This window comes from Mycteria americana, chromosome 3, assembly GCF_035582795.1.
Source record: "Mycteria americana isolate JAX WOST 10 ecotype Jacksonville Zoo and Gardens chromosome 3, USCA_MyAme_1.0, whole genome shotgun sequence".
Classification (NCBI taxonomy): domain Eukaryota; kingdom Metazoa; phylum Chordata; class Aves; order Ciconiiformes; family Ciconiidae; genus Mycteria; species Mycteria americana.
In genome coordinates, this window is record NC_134367.1 from 8,437,633 (window position 1) to 8,459,013 (window position 21,381).

The window sequence follows — 21,381 nt, forward strand, 5'->3', positions numbered from 1 at the left end:
TCCATTTTAAGGCCCACTGGAAAGTCCTCTACTCAAAAAGCCAATCTTATATCCACTGGCATGTTTATTTTGTACCTTTTTTAGTTTCTTACTCAAAGTACCACGAATTCCTTGCAGATCATGATGGAAAACCTTATGATCCTCTGTAAACATTGTCCAGTGATCCATATACCCACTCCTGGAGAGCCAGCTTGACAACATTTGCTATCCATAAGCCCAAAATTGCCTGTCAGTGTTTAAGAGGCATTTGGACAATGCCCTTAATAACATGCTTTAACTTTTGGTCAGCCCTGAAGTGGTCAGGCAGTTGGACTAGACAATCGTTGTAGGTCCCTTCCAGCTGAAATCTTCTCTTCTCTTCTCTTCTCTTCTCTTCTCTTCTCTTCTCTTCTCTTCTCTTCTCTTCTCTTCTCTTCTCTTCTCTTCTCTTCTCTTCTCTTCTCTTCTCGCCTAGCCTATCTCAATCGGAATTTTGCCACTATTACTGACCAAAAACACAGATGAGAGAGACTGGCTGAACAAGGTATGATATAACGTAATAAATTTCAGAACTCCAATACTGAGTAAAAACAAGGAATCATAATTAATTTTAAAATGTTTTGAATACTACGAAAAACCCACCCACCTTGACCTGAAGTTTTTAACATTATGATCCAAGATCTTTATACTTCAAGAGTACACGCACACACATACACCTGTATTAGAGATGTCTTACTCAAGTAAATCCAAGAGCAGAAAAACAAATTGTAAAAATCCACACTAATCCACCTTAAATATATAAATGTTGATCCCATATTTAAGCTAATACAATATTCTGTTGTATAGGATACACACTACAGTTTAAAAATATTTGGTATGCTTATTTCATTTTTTTCTAAGTTGTCTCCCCAGCTCTTTGGCAAACAGCGGGTAGAAGACCATGCATGAGTTGTGGCTTCTCACTATAAAAAGGTCCTAAGTATCTTCCTCATATGCAGGGGCAGTCATCAAGTCTGTCTTCACTTGGCTCAGCCAAAAGAAGCATTTCTAAATTAGCAAACACTGCTTCACGAGAAGCAGTAAAATAAAGGTTCAGCAAAACAGTTTCTTGACTTTTAAATCCAAGAGCCACGACTCTTTGGGGGGGGGGGGGGGGGGGAAGTAGGCAGATCATCTCTTGCAGCATTGCCACTATTTCAGGGTAAGGTGGGGGTCTTTAAATACTCTATCCTGATAGGGCCTGTCATGTCCGAGTTGTTACCGTTCCTTGATCAGGAACAAATGCAGTTCCGATGAATCCTGCTCAGTGACAGGTTTATGCAAGTCATGTTCAGAAGTTACCTTGGCTAGTGACACTGATTTATTTTCTGATAAGAAGCTAATTATAAAGGCTTGAAATTTGCAATCGCTCAGTAGAAGGGCAACAATGCTTCCTTTAAACAAAGTCATGTATGCTGCATTAATAAACATATTAATAACAATAATTCTTTCCCCATGTATAGACACCTTGTCTGCCTACTCAAGGTAAAATTCTCTCACTGTGAACCATAATCTCAGCCCAGAAATCATTCTCCACCCACTAAACAACTGTGCACCAAAAATATGCTTTAGTCCAGAGATTCAAGTAGGACATTTTTTGTCTTCTTTTTTTGGAGAAAAAAAAGTCAAACAAATTTAGTCTAAGATCACTTATATAAACAAATAACAGCACCACTAGATAGCCCCCACCACAGCAGCATTAAATATATGAAGCATGGTAAAAAGAGAAATTTGTCCCAGTACATTATTGCAATAGAGAGATTGAGAGTGTCCTATGGGAGGGTCCCCAAACCGTACACTACTGGGAAGTTTGACAGGTCAGAAATGTGAGAAGCAAACAGAAATAAGTATTCCCCCTCATTCCCACAGGCAAGTCTTCTCTCTTCTCTAAAACCACCTTAGCGCCTTGGTTCCCCACACCACTGCAAAACTCTGGACTTGCAGCAGTGCTGGATTACAAGCATTGCTGTTGCTCTTTCCATCACCCTGCATTTCCATCCTGATGTCCTGCTGTCCTTCACAACCACTTCTTCCCTCCTTCCCCAACTTGTTTTTCATTCATGTCAGATTTTCAACCCAGTTTACAGTGCAGCCACTGCAACATTTCTATATGCAGGACAGAGCAGTGTAAAGGCAGAAGGAAATAGCTGGGGGTGTTCCTGCACCTGCTGTTTCAGCCCTACCTATTCATGTTGTAGCACCTTTGGTGCCTATGAAGAGGAAGTTATGCTGCAGAACAAGAAACATTTTCAAATGCGGGTTGCACGCACATGTTCTTTTGGATGTGTTAAAACTCTTCACTTGACTCCTCTGAGGACGCAATAAGAAAACAAGTCCCATCGTTTCATGTGCTGCTTGAACGTGCTTAGAAGCTGCATGACGAGTAACACTGAAAACTGTAATAAAACTTGCATATGACTAAAAAAACTAGAAAATGTTTCTGAGAGTCTATTACAACTTGTTGAAGTATTGAAGAAAAACCAAAGGAAGAAGCGTGCTCCTACATGTAGTAAGAGTCACAGGAGGGTGCAGTGGAAGGGCACGTTGGGGATATTCATTCATTCATTCATGGTGCTGCCGGACAATGTCCGGTTTCTCTCAGATGGCAGGCTCCTTGACATCAAATTCAGAGAACACTTCACATTTGCCTGGCTTTTATCAGCTGACACCCTCTTGGCCTGTATTGTATATCAGTTTCTCAAGGGAAAAAGAAGAGCTAAGATAACTATTGCCCTAGTACCTCCCGCTTTTTCAACACAGCTACTTGTCCACAAAACGTACAGAGGTGTCCAAAATCTAAAGTAAATGTGGCAAGCACTGAAGACTAGGAGCTATTCTTATCTCGCTGCCCTCTATAAACACAATGGCTAACCATGTCCCTTACTGCCTAATACAGCTGTCATCATTTAAATGCTTTGTAGTCTACAAATGGGCCAGTCCTACGGTGACAGACTGAGTAATAGAAAGATTACAGGTTGTGTAACTCCATTACAGCATGGAGGAATTTTGCAGTCAGTCAACGTTTCTTCCCACGCTCGTGCAGAGAAAAATCCCAGCCCAAGATTTCATTGCTCTTTTTCCGCAAGGCAAACCATTTCCCAGCTCTCCATCACCTTGGGCGCCTGTGTTTATAGCTACAAGTTCTCTCAGGTCCAGCCTACTTTGTTCGATATCCTTTTCCCAAAGGCTTTAGAAACTTTTGCATCTGAAGAGAAGCTTTGAATGTACTATGAGAGCACGTCTTAGGAAAGCACTTCAGAAATGGCTCTGCAGTTTTAGTGAATCAATGTATTGCAAGCTTTAGTTACTTTATTGAAATAAAGTGAATCGTTACAATCAAATCCCCTATTATTCTTTACAGCAGGGAAGGATTGAGGCCTTAATCTGTTTACAATGCTTACATAACCAATCAAATCAGGATTGGTTAGAGAAAAACAGAAAACCTAATAAAACTAAAGTACTTCGTGATTTTCCACCATTCACCTTAATTTAAATAGTTTTTCTCAAAAGTTAATCACTTCTGAGGTCTGGGAAAAAAGAAACAGCTCTTCCACAGAGTTGATACAGCCTAGTGGTAACTACAATAGGTAAGGACTTTAAAAGCACATGAATTTCTACCCCCAGCTTTATCAGAGGCTTGCTGTGTTCCCTGGACAAATCATTTCCCTTCTGAATTTCCCTGTCTTTTAAAGGGGAGTAAACAATGCTTTTCTCTTTCCAAAGCGATTTATGAATGAAGGGTGTAGCACTTTGATCAGATTCAACTTTTTAAGTTGTCTACAGGGCATTAATGATGGCAGTTCTTCATGATTGTATCAACCCTGAATCTGCATTTGACTCTTAAGTGTTTAAAACTCCTACACTCACAGCCAGGAATCTGAATAAATGCTGAAAAGGAGATGAGCTATATAAATGGCTTCACATAGAACAAGTCTCAATGGCACAGGTAAGGATTGTTTTTTAACGAGGCATTTCCATCCTGATCCATTGTGCTTTCAACACCTCTTCTTATAGTTACAGGCTCTGGAAGTCCCCAGCATTCAGATATAAAAAGTCATGACTTTTGAGTTCTGGCCAGGAAAAGGTAGGACATGACAAAATGGGCTCAACCCACGTTAGATGATAGCCCTCAGCTGTGCTGTGCAGAAGCGCTGCTGAGCTGCTGAGCTGCTAAGAAAGAGCTGTGAACTTGTCCCTGCTATTTCTTTGACTGGAGACAAGGTGCAAATGACAGCAGAAGAAAATTCAAAGGAGAGCATACAACAAAAGCTATTGATGGGGCTGTCTGTGCACTCCAGAAACTCCCCTGGCAGGGTGGGACAGACAGCTGTAGCTTTTCCAGAGTTGTTGCCAGCTGGGCACTGTGGGACATGGAGGGTGTGGGGAGCTAGCCACACAGGCAGTGTGACAGAGGAGCATCTCCTGCTCTCGTCAGTGGAGAGAGACACTTCCAGAGAGTGATCTAAAGCCCAAGCCAAGGTCAGGTTTTTCAGCATGACACTGCAGAAAAGATCATTCCTCTCCATGAATGACAGATGTCATTGAAGAAGACTTCTCCCCCATGGTTAAAGTTAGTCTTTCTGATTACCATTCCAACTTCCTCCAAAAAAAAGGAGAACAGTTTCAGAATGAGAGAAGATTACAAGTAATTCTGCTTTTACTCTGTAATTTAAGTGTGTGTGGATAGTGGTCAGGTACAGAGGTACTGCAAACTATGGTTGGATGCTCCTAATGTGGCTGCACGTGTGCAGTAGGGTGACCATCATGTAGTATAACTTCCAAGCAAGAAAGACAAGAAAGGGTCACAGCAGGGCCAGACACAATAACTTCCTAATAAGAAAAAGTAGTTTTGCCGTACAATGAAAATGGGCAGATACCATGTAAGACTAGTTCAGATTACAACTGAACATAAGCCTGAGCTGTAAAATTCAGATTCACAACTTAAAATAACTCCCACAAATTTTGGTTAATATACAATACTTTTGCTCAGACCAATATGACTAAACTGATGGCCTTCTACGATGGAATGACTGCACTGGTGAATAAAGGAATATGCAAATGGAGAACAGTAACAAGTGGTGCTCCTCAAGGGTCCATATTGGACCCAGTACTGTTCAATATCTTTATTAATGACATAGACAGTGGGATTGAGTGCACCCTCAGCAAGTTTGCAGATGAGACCAAGCTGAGTGGTGCAGTTGATTCGCTTGAGGGACGGGATGCCATCCAGAGGGACCTTGACAGGCTTGAGGAGTGGGCCCATGCGAACCCCATGAAGTTCAACAAGGCCAAGTGCAAGGTCCTGCACCTGAGTCAGGGCAATCCCCAATGTCAATAGACTGGGGAATGAATGGATTGAGAGCAGCCCTGTGCAGAAGGACTTGGGGGTACTGGTGGATGAAAAATTGGACGTGAGCCCACAATGTGTGCTTGCAGCCCAGAAAGCCAACCGTATCCTGGGCTGCATCAAAAGAAGCGTGGCCAGCAGGTTGAGGGAGTTGAGTCTCCCCCTCTACTCTGCTCTCATGAGATCCCCACCTGGATGGAGTACTGCATGTGGTTCTGGGGCCCCCAGTACAGGAAAGACATGGACCTGTTAGAGCAGGTCCAGAAGAGGACCACGAAAATGGTCAGAGGGCTGAAACACCTCTCCTATGACAAAAGGCTGGGAGAGTTGGGGTTGTTCAGCCTGGAGAAGGCTCCGGGGAGACCTTATTGTGGAGTTTCAATACTTAAACGGGGCTTATAAGAAAGACGGAGAGAGACTTTTTACTGAGGCCTGTAGTGACAAGACAAGGGGCAACAGTTTTAAACTGAAAGAGGATAGGTTTAGATTAGATATAAGGAAGAAATTCTTTACGAATGGGGTGGTGAGACACTGGAACAGGTTGCCCAGAGAAGTTGTGGATGTCCCATCACTGGAAGTGTTCAAGGTCAGGTTGAATGGGGCTCTGAGCAACCTGGTCTAATGAAAGATGTCCCTGCCCATGGCAGGGACTAGATGATCTTTAAAGGTACCTTCCAACCCAAACCATTCTGTGATTCTATGATATAGAGTTGGCAGCTAGCCTATGAATTTCAGTCTCAGATCCTCAACCTTCAAAATAAAATTTGTGGGAAAGGCTTTTCCACCAAAATTACAGCTTTCACAACAACAAAAATTTACTTCAATTCTTCAGGCTGAAAATTGTACTTTCCAGTCTGGAAATGGCAATACTTCACGGTGATGCCTCAGGAACTTGTCCACAGTGTGACTCATCTTCTATTTTCTTTTATATGTCCTAGATATGGCTAGATTTCACCTCCCAAAGTACAAGGCCCTCCTCTCTTCCTGGAAATCCCTGCTTATAGCATAAACAGAAATTTATCCACAGAGGAGAATGAAAATAAATTCCCATAACTACAATCCCTATACAGTATTATACTGTAATTTCCAAACAACCAGTTGTTTGTTTTGTGGTTTGGTTTTGGTTTTTTTTCTAACACAGAATAAAGAATTTCAACAGAAAGCTGCTACTTCTAATGTTGCAACAGCAGCAACTTCAATGGGTTTGGAAATAGGAAAATAGCATTATCACTTTGGTCATTTAAAACTAGACAGAACCAATGCATCGGGGAGTGTATTGTTTGCAGCAATCATAGATTGGAAAATGAACTAATTAAGTGTCAGGTCTTTTCCTCTGTCCAGGAGGAAACCACCTTACCAAACCAAAAGTCTTCAATTTCTCACTGAGAACAGAATAAAATAAGAGAATCTTGCTAAATCAAGGTAGTTGCATCATTAAATGTGCAAAGGGAAGTGATTCAGAGCAGCGAGAGACAACTAAGAACCAATAACTATGCAGGATTAAATGGAAAAGATCTGGAAGGGGAAACCAAACGTGGGATACCATAAGCAGAGACAGAGGGAGAGCTACAAATATGTAGAGACAGAGGGAGAGCTACATATGCCTCACAACCACTGCTGTGACACTGAGTTTTAGAAGACTCAGGATGTTGGATGGGGGATAAAGGACTACACTGCCTGACTGCATGGATCTGCTGCTGCCTCAGCTACAGAGATCCACTGGCTCTGCCTGATGACACCATGGCTACAACATTTAAGATCCCTCGCGCTGAGTGATGTGCAAGGGAGTACAAACTTCTGCAGCTGGCAGTCTTGTGAAAAATAATTAAGTAGGATTTACAATGCCCTTGAGTAACTAAAGCGAAATAATATATCTCAATTGAGAGATGTCGCCTTCAATATAAAGCCGCCTAGCAGCCCCCTGGCACTGGTTCAGCAAGACTCAGCAACTCATGCCAGCCCCGAATCACTGCTTCCCGCAGCAGTATGCGTTTCCTCCGAGGCCGCCCGTTCAATTGCTTACCAGTGCCAAAAGACAGGCACTATATGAGCTCCTTGGCAATGGTCCTCCCAGGGATCTCCCACGCACATCACTGCAGTACTAGGACCAACCCACTGAGCTCTGAAGATCACAAGCCTGCAGAGATCTCTGGCCACACAGCAACTGCTCGGGTAGTACACCTGAAATGTTGCTGCCATGTATCCACTGCAGAGAGATGACACCGCATGTTGTCTAATTAAGAAAATATTACCCCTTCCACAAACCCTGCCTAGCTGAGTTGCCTGACTTAAGAACCGCATTAAGCTCTTTATCTAATCAATAGAGAGGGAGGTGTATCCAAAGGCTAACTATTAAGGTAGCCTAAGGTAACTAAGCTCTCAATTTAGACTTCTTAATTAGGTAAATACTGTGATGTCAGTTCTATTTTGTCAATAAAGGGAGACAAGTCTGTCACTGGTGCCAGCTGATAGAGCTTCCCATTTAGCTGATGTAGTAACCATTTGTACATTTTACACTAACAAATACTACTCACTGCACAGTTGTTTCAGCAATTCTTTGATTTTTTGAGGCATAAATCATTAGAAAACAATGTCATTCTTGTGAGGACCTGGAATTCTAATGATCAAGAATTGATGCAAACCTTTCAGGTCCAAGTCCTTAAATATACGTATGAGCTGTAAGTAGGCAGAGTGGCACACTGGGATCATGGAAAATAAGTGCAAAGAGGACCCAGCAAAAATATTTTGTTTGAAAACAGAAATCTAATTTTCTAAAAGATGGCACTGTTTTGGATCAGTTCTGAGCTTTTAAAAACTTGATGAATAGAGGCTATTAGTTCTCTGGTACTATACATAATCTGCTTTGTGAACTTTTTTTTAATATCTTGAAATCCACTTCTTCAAGGCTTTTGTGAGGTAGGAGTAGGAGGTTTAATTATTTGCTAGCAGTTTCATTTCTATGCACAATAGGAAGGGAGCATGGTGCTACAATCCCTCCATGAAAGGAAATCCTGTAGAGGTTAGTAGGTGCTCCAAAATCGAAGCTAGCAGTCACCAAACCATTCAGCACGTTTCATGCTGACAGAGAAGGCTCTGTCAGGGGAGAAATTGCCCATGTATGTTATCTTGAAGAAATCTCTTTATAATCTTCTTTACTCTGCAAGAAAGAAACTCATCCTGCCTTTTTCCTAAATGAATATAAGACAGTGTTTACAGGCAATCCTGAAGTCTTCCCTTTCTTTGCACAAAGCATATCAGCAGCTGTCCAAATAACACCTCAATGCCATGGGGACCACCTTTAAGGGGAGAGACTTCCAATTCTCAGTCAAACCATTGCTTCTCAGCTGAGGTTGCCAATAAGGATGCTGTTGGATCATTTCAAGCTTCTTTTCTGTTTCACTTACCCACATTAAATAGCATCTAATACCACAAGTAATTTCAGTGAAACTGATGGGTACAGTACACAGCAACGCAGCGTTCAGTGCAAAGGAGGAGCAACTGGGAAACTTGAGGCTACAGTTTATTCTGCTGATCCTTTTCCATCAGGCAACAATCTGGTCTGTTCAATTTCAACTCACTAACTCAGCTGCTGAAGCTGCTACATTTTTTCTTACAAATCTCTGAACCTTTTTTTATTCATCAAATAATTTTTTTCACGTCAATAGCCTCTTCTTACAGCGAGTCTCACGGTATTTGCAAACATTAATTTCATGACAATTTGAGAGGCACAGCCCCCTTTTCTGTCAAATTTAAAAATGAAAGAGCAAGTAATATACCTGAAATCAGTCACTAAGCTGGCAGCAAAATGCATAGGAGAAATCTCTTCTCAAACTTTTGCTTCTGGACTCTGATCACTATCAGGCTGAAGCCGCTGCTAAAATATTTCCAGAGGTAACCAATCTACATTAAATAAGCAAAGATGAGAATTTTACTCCTTTTATCGAGAGAGTTTTAAGACTCGCAGATTGTTTCTGAGGGGCTGCAAAAGACCATGTTCTTCACTGAGGAATAAAACTACTTTTTGCAGTTATAATTCACCAAAGAAATAGGATGCTTGTAAGTGCTTAGCTGCCACCAAGATCTCTGCAGAAGTAAAAGGCTTTCATCCTTTCGAACCAGGGCAATTTGAAGAGGTTACTTTAAGTAAAAAAATACAGAAAATTGGCAGGCCCCAAAAGATGGACAGACATCACACTCTCCTGGTATAATATACCTTGAGAACATGCTCGATAAAACAATTAAGTTCTTTCTAGGTAAGCAAGATTTAGCTGGATGTAATTCAAGGCTCAATTATAATGTCTGTTACAATACAATTCTTATTAATGATAACTCTAATTGCAGTGTTCACTATCCTCTTCCAAACCCATCTAGACAGCTTCCTGGAGACAAAGAATTTTGATTAAATTCCTCACTTAGTTCAATTTTCCTCTCAGATACACATGCACAGCTCCCACTGAAGTGGTATAGATGTTTCTGAAAGCGGGACCAGAGAAATAACATACTCCTGTACTCGCCTGGCACAAAGTGCTTTCACATGAAGCTAATATACATCCAGTCATGCAGATACTGAGGCTCACAGACAAATATATGACACTCTGCAAAGTTATTCTGAATTTACGTTAGTCTTTTTGAGAGTATGTCAGTATAGACAAATCTCCGGCTATTACTACATACGCTTAAGCCTGAGTTGATTTTGATCCAAGAAAAATAGGCAGATCTGTTCTCTTTTTGGCAAGAGTTATTTTAAGGGAATTGCATTATATTTGTATTGCATTAAATAGATGCAATTTTTTAAATCATGATAAATCAAGCATATTCTATAAATTACTGTTAATCTGCATCTATGCAGTATGCTTTTGTTATTAAAAAAGGTAAAAAAAAAGGCTTTCAACTTCACAGACACAACCATAACTCTCAACACTACACCACTGCCAAGGCTAAAGAAACAATATAAAATAATTTTGATAATATATGGGAAGAGAAGATGATACAAGTTTGTCCTCAGATCACTAGGAAAAGAACAATTAATCGTTTGTTCTGCTTTAAATAAAGGCCTGCTTCCTAAAATGTAATGAATTTGTACAGCTCAGCTGAAATAAATGTAGTAGTATTTATTTATTTCAATAGGGAATTTCACTTTAAGCATTTAAAAAAAAAATTAAAAAATCAGCTTCTCAGTATTGAAATATTTAAGTGGAGAGGGAGGTGCTGATCTCTTCTCCCTGGGATCCAGTGACACAACGCGTGGGAATGGCTCAAGCTGCGTCAGGGGAGATTTAGACTGCACATTAGGAAGCATTTCTTTACCGAGAGGATGGTCAAACACTGGAACAGGCTTCCTAGAGAGGTGGTCGATGCCCCAAGCCTGTCAGTGTTTAAGAGGCATTTGGACAATGCCCTTAATAACATGCTTTAATTTTTGGTCAGCCCTGAAGTGGTCAGGCAGTTGGACTAGATGATTGTTTTAGGTCCCTTCCAACTGAAATAGTGTATTCTATTCTATTCTATTCTATTCTATTCTATTCTATTCCATTCCATTCCATTCCATTCTTTTCCATTCTATTCTATTTAAAATGTATTTGGTGCAATTTTGTGGTCATTGCCCTAGCCTAAAAAGTCTATGAAAAAGCTTCTCTGATAGAAGTCCAGTTTAACAAGTAATTAATGATTTAATGTGCCTTTATAGTCTCACACAAACAGGTCTATTCCAGCACACTACAAATCCTGAACATCATCAGTTCCTTAAAAAGGATAATTGTATTATTATCTCAGATTTACAGGTGACCAAGGAGAAAGATGAAGAGGTTAAGAATTCAGCTCTGCCACAAGCTACACGGGACAACACAAGACAATGTCAGCTCCGAATAACTTGGAAAAAAAGCTGCCCTCTCACTATTAAGAGCAGATTTGGGACCAGTATACACAAAGCTTGTTTGAGGGCACACCATCATTCAGCAGGAGGGCCAGGACTGGGACTCAGCTTCCCGGAGTGCAGGTTTTACCCCACAGTCTCTAGAGAGAGCATTCACAACCTCAGCAGAGGTTTTGTTTAGGGGCATTTCTAACTTAAAGTCACGTTTTGTATCACCTGGAAGTCATGTTTTGTATCACCTTCATAAATCTTTGAAAATTCTGCACTGCTAATTCCCATTGCCAGAGTCAACAAATTTAAATCACAGGAAACAAAACTGCAGAAAATGCCTCCATTCTGTTGATACACTCCAGGACTAATGACACTGTAATTTGTTTACTTGTATTACTCTCAGTACTACAATGTAAAGTGAAGACCCAATCAAGATTAGGACGCCGTTACATTAGGCATGAAGGAGGCAGTTCATATCCCAAATTGCTTGCAATCTATCTATACAAGGCAGACAAAATACAACTATCATTTTGCAGATGGAAAACAGAAGGAGTAAGCAGATTGCCAAAGGCTTTCAGAAGCTTGTTCAATGAAATCTCTGACAAAAACATGACATAAGCCATTGCTGCTGGAAATGCATTTCGGTGCCAATGCACTACCTTATCTATTATTCCCATTAATTTAATATTGTGTCAGGTAACTTCTGAGACACAACCTAGATGCTGGATGATAAGAAGAAACTATTATATTTGTTATATTTCTTAACAAAGATAAAACATACGGGAATCTGACCACATTCTTCCGTCATATACTAAGATTGGGACTCGGTTTCGTGTTCTATCACAGTCCTCCTATCTAATCTTCTGCAACGATCTGGAGCATCTATTTGTGTATTTAACTCAGGCTGTGCAAAGCTGAAAAATTAGCAGGTGATTTACAGTACCAAAGTTAGGCACTAAGGCATCTTATGTAGTCAGAAAGGACAATTAGGTACTTCTGAAGGGTAATGGAAAAATCCTCCTCTAATTGCAAAGCAGCCAAGACCTACTCCTTAGGAAAAAAAAAAAAAAGAAAAAGATTTGCTTAACCTAAGAGGTTCCTTCTACACTGTTCTTTAGGGAGGTTGCACCTTAACTCCTGCTGCCACTGGAACGTAGGTCTGTCCATTAAGGCATCACAATGCATTTGGGAATCAGACCACAAAGTCTGCTCCTGAGATTATGCATCTAGTTGAACAAGGAGAGAAAAAGGCAAAGCTGCCACATATAACAGCCTAATAGCTGGAGCGCTGACAGCAGAAGTGTAAAACTCAATCACAGTTCTCCTTCATCTTGAGGAGATTCCAGTTCTCACTTCCCACTTCTCTGGAACATGTAGGGTCGTCAGACTAGAAACTACCCTGCTGAATCCCTACCTTGGCAATGCGTGAATCATAAGATCCTGGAAGATGAGCAGACAGGACTCTCAAGTTCTGCCAAATATCTAGGGTACCAGCCTTTGGTCCTCTCTGGACTTTTTCTGCATGGACTGCCAGGACAACTCATGCAGACAGCTTGCTCCTAAAAACCTTTTTCCCAGAGACACTCCAGAACCAAGCTACAGGCCTCTTATTCCTGTAGTGCCAGCAGTCCCCTCCTGTCCGTGCTCTCTGCCACTCCCCATCACATGGTAAATGCACATCTATGAGACTCCTGGAGAGGGAAGGCAAGACAGGGAAGTAAGACAAAATAGAGCCCACTCCTCGTCTGAGTTTCCTTAAAAATTCATAACTTGCTCTGGCAGAAGCAAGCCCCTTCTAGTCTCCTCCTCCTTCTTGCTGGAAACTCTCGAGACATGAATAATTAGTGGACAGGCAATGGTTTTTCTATGCATTTGCAAAAAAACTAGCCCTTCAGGGAATCATGGAACCAACTATGTTTGTGCTAAGGAGCTATATCGCCACATAGTGTGTGCGTTGGTATGAGAGCGGAAGGGCCACCGCAAGAAGTTACATGGCCTACCAAGCTGTCAAGACTAGGCACCACCGTATGGGAAAAATCACTCAATTTAAAAAAAAAAAAAAGTACAAAATTAATTCCTGAAGACAGGGACTGGAGTACAACTCCTTCAATATCCCTGCATGAGTGTCTGAACCAATTACTCACCCTCTTGCCTGCTCCTTTTCTTGCCCATGGCTCCCTCATTCTTCACTGCTGAATCTCCCAAGCTAAACTGGAGGGAGCAGGAAATTTCAGCTTTTTCCTCCCCAAGAACATAACGGTTGCAGTTAAGGGTGTGGCAAAAACTTTGGCCTGTTTAGGAGACTGGTTGACAGAGTCCCTTGGGAGGCAGTCCTGAAGGGCAAAGGAGTCCAGGAAGGCTGGACATTCTTCAAGAAGGAAATCTTAAAGGCGCAGGAGCAGGCCGTCTCCATGTGCCAAAAGATGAGCCGGAGGGGAAGAAGACCAGCCTGGCTGAACAGAGAGCTTTGGCTGGAACTCAGGAAAAAAAGGAGAGTTTATGACCTTTGGAGGAAGGGACAGGCAACTCAGGAGGACTACATGCATGTCATGGGGTTATGCAGGAAGAAAATTAGAAGGGCCAAAACCCAACTAGAACTTAATCTGGCTACTGCTGTGAAAGACAATAAAAAATGTTTCTATAAATATATTAGTAACAAAAGGAGGGCTAAGGAGAATCTCCATCCTTTACGGGATGCAGGTGGAAACATAGTGACAAAGGACGAGGAGAAGGCTGAGGTACTTAATGCCTTCTTTGCCTCTGTGTTTAATAGTAAGACCAGTTGTTCTCTGGGTACCCAGCCCCCTGAGCTGGAAGACAGGGACAGGGAGCAGAATGAAGCCCCCATCGTCCAAGGGGAAATGGTTAGTGACCTGCTACACCACTTAGACACACACAAGTCTATGGGGCCAGATGAGATCCACCCAAGGGTACTGAGGGAGCTGGTGGAAGTGCTCACCAAGCCACTGTCAATACTTTATCAGCAGTCCTGGCTAACCAGGGAGGTCCCAGTTGACTGGAGGTCAACCATCTACAAGAAGGACCAGAAGGAGGATCTGGGGAACTACAGGCCTGTCAGTCTGACCTCGGTGCCGGGGAAGGTTATGGAGCAGATCATCTTGAGTGCCATCACACGGCACGTACAGGACAACCAGGTGATCAGGCCCAGTCAGCATGGGTTTATGAAAGGCAGGTCCTGCTTGACTAACCTGATCTTCTTTTATGACAAGGTGACCTGCTTAGTGGATGAGGGAAAGGCTGTGGATGTTGTCTGTCTAGACTTCAGTAAAGCCTTTGACACCATTTGCCACAGCATTCTCCTGGAGAAACTGGCTGCTCATGGCTTTGACGGGCATACGCTTCCCTGGGTAAAAAACTGGCTGGATGGCCGGGCCCAAAGAGTTGTGGTGAATGAGTTTATTCCAGTTGGCGGCCGGTCACAAGTGGTGTTCCCCAGGGCTCAGTACTGGGGCCAGTTCTGTTTAATATCTTTATCAATGATCTGGACAAGGGGATCGAGTGCACCCTCAGTAAGTTTGCAGATGACACCAAGTTGTGTGGGAGTGTTGATCTGCTTGAGGGGAGGAAGGCTCTGCAGGGAGATCTGGACAGGCTGGATCGATGGGCTGGGGCCAATTGTATGAGGTTTAACAAGGCCAAGTGCAAGGTCCTGCACTTGGGTCACAACAATCCCATGCAACGCTACAGGCTTGGGGAAGAGTGGCTGGAAAGCTGCCCAAGGGAAAAGGACCTGGGGGTGTTGGTCGACAGCTGGCTGAATATGAGCCAGCAGTGTGCCCAGGTGGCCAAGAAGGCCAATGGCATCCTGGCTTGTATCAGAAATAGTGTGGCCAGCAGGAGTAGGGAAGTGATTGTCCCCCTATACTCGGCACTGGTGAGGCCGCACCTCGAATACTGTGTTCAGTTTTGGGCCCTCACTACAAGAGAGACATTGAGAGAGACATTGTCCAGAGACAATGAGACAATTGTCCAGAGACAATGTCTCTCTCAATGAGCGACATTGAGAGAGACAAGAGAGACATTGTCCAGAGAAGGGCAAGGAAGCTGGTGAAGGGTCTAAAGCACAAGTCTTATGAGGAGCGGCTGAGGGAACTGGGGTTGTTTAGCCTGGAGAAAAGGAGGCTCAGGGGAGACCTTATCGCTCCCTACAACTGCCTGAAAGGAGGTTGTAGTGAGGTGGCTGTCGGTCTCTTTTGCCAAGTAAAAAGTGATAGGATGAGAGGAAATGGCCTCAAGTTGCGCCAGGGGAGGTTTAGATTGGATATTAGGAAAAATTTCATCATTGAAAGGGTTGTCAAGCATTGGAACAGGCTGCCCAGTGAAGTGGTTGGGTCACCATCCCTGGAGGTATTTAAAAGACGTGTAGATGTGGTGCTTAGGGACATGTCTTAGTGGCAGACTTGGCAGTGCTAGGTTAACAGTTGGACTTGATGATCTTAATGGTCTTTTCCAACCTAAATGATTCTATGATTCTAAATAAAGCTACAACCCTCTTCTGTTGGAAAAGGCAACTGAGCATAGGTTTGCCATGTCTGAAACAACTGTTTGGTTATTATACATAAAGTGGGCTCCCACAGGCCGTGTTTTTGACTGAAAGTGGCTGCCACTGCTGTGCTTGATGCTGGATTCAGGGCTGTGCTCAGAGGACTCCAGTGAGGTCAGGCTCCTCTCGGGATCCAAATAATCTCTAGATCTTGGCGGAGTCCAGCCAGTGCATGGTTCCCTTCCCACACTGCAACGCCTCCGTCTAGGTACTTGTGCCTAGCTCCGGAGGGACACAGAGGCTGAACATGGAGACAACTTGTGAGCTTTACATGCTCCCAATATTAAGCAGCTCTGAAAAGCAGGATTTCTGGATCATTTCCTTGCACCCAGGTGTCTTAATTTTTCCTGACTCCCATTTTAGGTGACAAGACAGATGTTCTGGATATCTCTGCAGACATCTCTGTAACCCAAAAGCAGGACTCGCAGGAGTATGGTGAGGATAAGCATTAAGTACAGTGAGGTCTAAGAAGATCATATAAATAAGACAGAGATCATTTCAAGGTGAATCCCAGGCTTATCTGGAATCACATCAGTTTAAAAAGAAGTTATATTCTGTTCAGATAAAATAGTTTTAAATTAAAACTTGACATTCATATCTCATCTTTCCCACATGACTACAGACCACCAGAAGAAAACACTTTATTCACTAACCATGGGCTCCCTTTAAAAATATTACCACTGAACACTGCTTAAACATTACAACAGCACTGGAACTGAGGCGATGAGCTTTTTCTGATATCTGTTCTAATCTGGGAGTTAGAGAGGTTGCATAGCACCAATAGCAAGATATATGGAAGAAGCACAGTTTATGCTGGAGATTGATTTAATAAGTTTTCATGAAGTCTTTTATGTCAAAAGCCAGCTTATGATAGCCTCATCTAAGATGTTATCTAATATAAATAAGAGTATGCAGCATCTTGTTATCTTTCCACATTCACCATTCACACTCTCTCTGAAGTTATCCAGCAGAACTGTACTTTGTAGGAGCCACAGGCCTCAAAGTCTTTTGCCTATTTCAGTTCTGACATTTAAATTTATCTAGAACTAACTGGGGGTGGGAGGTGACGATTTTATTTCATAAAAACTTTTGAAGTTTGGGCCGGAACAGAAACATATCTCTCAATGTCTTCACAAAAATAGTTTCAAAACATCTATTTTCAGATCTAAGTTACAGAGGAACGTCTGTAAGGCTGAGACTGGCACGGGAGACCCATGTGTTTAACTTCTTCTAATTCAAACTAGAAATCCTCATCAGATCAAAATACTCTGAATATACAAATGTACAGGAGCTTAAACCCAGACATCCTATATCCCAAGCCAGTGGCACTAACCCCCATATAACCTTCTGAAGAGAGATATTATTGAAACTACAGCAAAAAGCTTCTTGAAAATACAAATAGGTTTACTTCATTAGTTATATTTACTGGAAAATGGTCCCACCTTGCTCCAGCTGTAAGCTACAGAAGCAAGTACAAAACTGAAAGAAAGCAACAGTTACTGAACACTAGAGGAAAGCACTACCTTGCAGATCTAGGCCCAGATCAGTAGCTGTCAATCCCCACATCACCTACATTTTGCCTTCTTAAGGAAAAGACACATAAAATGGCAGCTCTTGATGTGAACTTCCCAGCTGGGGACTCGGACTGCAGAGGTCTTTGCATTCTTTTGACAATTTACATAACTATATACAAAACATAACGTTACAAACTGATTTAAAGGACATTTTCCCTCTGCACAAAGGTGCAGCATAAACAGCTCCATTAACCAGCTCACCACTTAAGATTCATACAAGTCCATAAAGCAGGTGTTAAATAGACCTTGTATTGATTTCTTCAGTCTGGAATGAATTTTACTGACAATACATAGACACATGCTCTTAAGATATATACAATCATTAATTGTCTGTATCAAGATCAGAGGCTGGAAAAATATGAACCCAGCATTTTCACTGTTTCACGCATGATTTCATTAGCTAGTATAATGGCTTAAAGAATCAGGTCCACAGCTTCATCTGTTAACCTCTCACCATTGAACGCTACACTTGGCAAATCTACTAGCATGCACATCTAGATACTGCAGCCTGAACTGCTCAGCTAGAAGTGAAATATTTAGGAAACCCACCAGAACATAATCAAATAGATTATGAGTGACAGAACAAGTTAAAAAAATAGAGCAACCACATGTGAAATGGCAAATCACTCTTCAACGTGAGGCAGTTGGTATCGAGTGAATATTCAGAACATGCCTTACCTGTGTAGTGCACCACACACGTCTGACCCTTCTTTGGAAATGTCCGCCCTGTTAAAATTATAAAAGGTTATTCTTTTATTTTCTCTGATTAATCTGTGTGGCTAGGCAGGTTTATCTTTTAAGAGGAAAATGCAAGACTGAGATTTGTATTGACTAGGCATTATCAAATCACTAATATGCAAGACAGGAATGGGTATGGTTTAGGGTAGAAGGTCCCAGCTTGGCTCCTATTTAGTTGTTAGACCAAGTACTATTGTCCTTACATAATTTTCCCTATATATGCGGGCATTACATATGCATTTACATTCTGTAAGTGCAAAAGGACTGTCAAAACTTCACGGATTATAACCTTAAAATTCTCAGAATGTTTTTGTTACAATTTTTCAAATAAAGTCTTAGTTTGACATTGTGAAAAAACTCCATTTGTATTCACATTTCTAATGCCTTTCACTCAAGACAGCTCTAACAAGGGCATCTTTAATTAGCCAGGAAGGGTTTTAAAAAAATTTTTACATACAAAGGCAGTTTAATTTTGTAGCATTGGGTGACAGTAAAGCACTGAGTTGTTGTAATAGCCTGGTAGCTCCTCCTAAAATTTTCATACTTAAAGGAAAAGAACATTTAAATCATTTTCTTGCCACTGGAAAACAGAATTACCATTTCCATTTTACCTGTTCTAGGTACTGCCAAAGGCACTAAAATCCAGGGGAAGATCTTCCAGGCTCAGTTAGGTGCCAATGACATATTAAAGCAGCTAACCTTGATTTCTCAAGCAATGTTGGCCAGGGGAGGGCCCAGGCTCAGAAGAACTTAAATGTATAAATGAGACCAATTATTAAGGAACATCCTTGCCAGAAAGCTAGAAACTGGTGATTCAGATGGAAACTGAGGCTCATACCTTAGTTGGCTTTCTGGCCTCTTTAGTCTGAATTAACACGATAACAAGTTATGCATTACAGAGTGCATCGCAGGGTATAAAACATCAAATAACACAGAAGCTACGTACTTAGGGCTTATATGCCAAAACCACCACAAGCAGTAAACGGCAGGAGGGCAGGCTAATATGATGAACTGAGATTTATAACATGAAATTGAGAAGATGGTGCTTCAAGTGCCATCTGAACAGCCTTGTTCATCAGCTTGGCTGGCTGGAGTATCTCTAGCTGTGGGTTGCACAAAGCGCAGTACAATAGGTATCCAGTCAGGGCACCACTGTAACCTTTAAGTGGGATTCATCTCATTTAACTTTAACCATCTAAAACACAGGCAACTATTGTATGCCAGTCTCCTGGGCTTCCCCGATTGACAGTGGAGAATTAGCAGTGCTTTGAAAGAAACCCAGCCTATCCAGAGAGAGGCAAGAGAAATTATTCTCAGGAGATGACTACAGAAAAAACCTAGAAGACTGTTTCAGACGAGCCACCTAACCTGAGAAAAGTTATGCGAGATGAATCCTACCCTTAGTAAAACAGGTATTATCCAAATGATGCACTATTATATAGAGATCTGAGAAAAGGAATATCAAACCTTACTGACACATATTCTGTTGTGTGAGTACAACAACAGCAAAGTCAATGAAGCCACATCAAAGCTGAATTAAGAGCAGAGATTCTCAAGACCACTGACTAGCTGTGGTTTTGAGACAGTATTTAAAGTCAGCTGATTTTGATTAAGACTTGCAACCAAGAGAAATAATCCATATAACCGTATTTGGAATAGCATATTGCTTACAAAGACAGCCTTGATATATTTAATAGCTAGAAAGTACTATTATGAGGTTAAGTTCCACCCTTCTTTCTACTCTCAACCCAGCAATGTTACTTATACCCACATAAATATTCTGCTTTTACATCTGTGCAACCAAGAGAAGAATTTGATCCCCAGAGCTAAACAGCACTGAGGGAGAAGCCAATGTAAAAGCATACACAAAGAAAGGAAAGATACCGGGCCAAGAAAGTTAAGCTGAGATCGACTCGAACAAATTATTTACGGTTGTGTATCAGCCAAGGATGAATCTGGCCTATTATATAGAGACATATGGCTGTATGTTAGAAATGACGTCCTCTTAAAAAAACAACCCCCAAAACCTTACAAAACGGTACCACAAGGCCGCAGAAGAGCAGAACAACGCGAACTGACTCTGGACAGGAGAGCCTGCGCCAAGCAGAGGCTATTGACACCCGGACTGCACCTCAGCCCTCACCAGCATCACACGCTCAACCGGGAGGAGGCAGGCGGCCCGGCCGGAGCGCCGCTGCCACGCCGGGAGGGATGCTGACACAAACGGCCGGTGGCCCCGGCGAGGCTGGGCGAGGAACCGGGGAAAGTTTGCGGCAGGGCGCGCTCCCCGCCGGGCGCCGCGGCCCCGGGACGCGCCCGACCCCGCCGCTGTCCCCCGCGCCCGGCCGGCCGCACCGCGCTGGGGTTTGTGCAGCTGTCAGCGGATGCCAGAGGAAAATCCCCAGCCCCCTCGCCGCCCCTGCCGCTGCTGCTGCCGCCGGGAGCCGCGGCGCTGCCGCCCGAGGAGCCGCCGGCTTCCCCCGCCGCCGCCGGGACCCCGGGCGGCCGCCTCGCCCCGCTCCCCCTCTCCCGCATCAGGGGGGCGCGCCCGCGGGGGAGGGGGGGCGGCCGTGCCTCCCCTCCTGCACCCCGCCGCCTCCCCGCACCGGGGCCCCGCGCTCCCTCCTCTGCCCGGCGGCGGGGACGGCGGCTCCCCCCGGCCTCGGAGCCCCGTGCGACACCCGCCGGGTCGGGTCGCCGGTCGGACCCGGGCGCCTCCTCCCGCATGCCGCAGGGCTGCTCCCCCCACAGTCCCGTACCGTCTCCCGGAGAGATGGTCTCGATCTCCACCCCCATGGCGGCACTGGCACGGCTCGGCTCGGCTCGGCTCGGCTCGGCTCGGCTCAGTTCGGTTTTGGTTCAGCCCCCCAAGGCACGGCACGGCCCCGCTCCCCGGCGCGGCCGGACCCCCAGTGCAGGCATGCCCCTCCGCGGCCGGCTGACAGGGTCCTCCCCAGCTGCCCGTCAGCCGCCCGCAGCCAATACGGGGCAGGGGCGGGGAGGCCGGGGAGGGGAGGGGAGGGGGCCGCCCGCCCCCGCCCGGAGCGCCCGGGGGCCGCCGCGGCTGAGGGGCGCCCGGCGGCGGCGGGTCCGCCGGCCGGCATCACGCCGCCGGCCGTGCCGGGGTGCTGCTGCCCTCCCCCGGGCAGGGCTCGCTTTAGCGGGGGGCCCCCGCCGGCTCCCCGCGCGGTGGTGCCCGGCGGAGCGGGGAGCCCGGCAGACCGCTTCCCCCGGGGGTCTTGCCACCGTTTCCCCCGCCAACCCCCCCCTCCCCCGC

General features: G+C 43.9%; 1 protein-coding gene across 3 annotated transcripts in view; it reads right to left on the minus strand.

The window, feature by feature from the left end:
• FKBP1B (FKBP prolyl isomerase 1B) overlaps nt 1-20,936 on the minus strand; it is a 52,443-nt gene extending 31,507 nt beyond the window's left edge. For 2 of the 3 annotated variants that reach the window (XM_075497821.1, XM_075497823.1), the window contains exons 1-2: nt 20,864-20,936; nt 18,045-18,092 (exon numbers count right to left, since the gene is read on the minus strand). In XM_075497821.1, coding sequence (XP_075353936.1) covers nt 18,045-18,092; nt 20,864-20,900 — 85 coding nt within the window. In that variant the 5' untranslated portion in view covers nt 20,901-20,936. The remainder of the gene's footprint in view (nt 1-18,044; nt 18,093-20,863) is intronic. The other variant, XM_075497822.1, reaches the window with a different exon arrangement.
• Nucleotides 20,937-21,381: the final 445 nt, after the last annotated feature.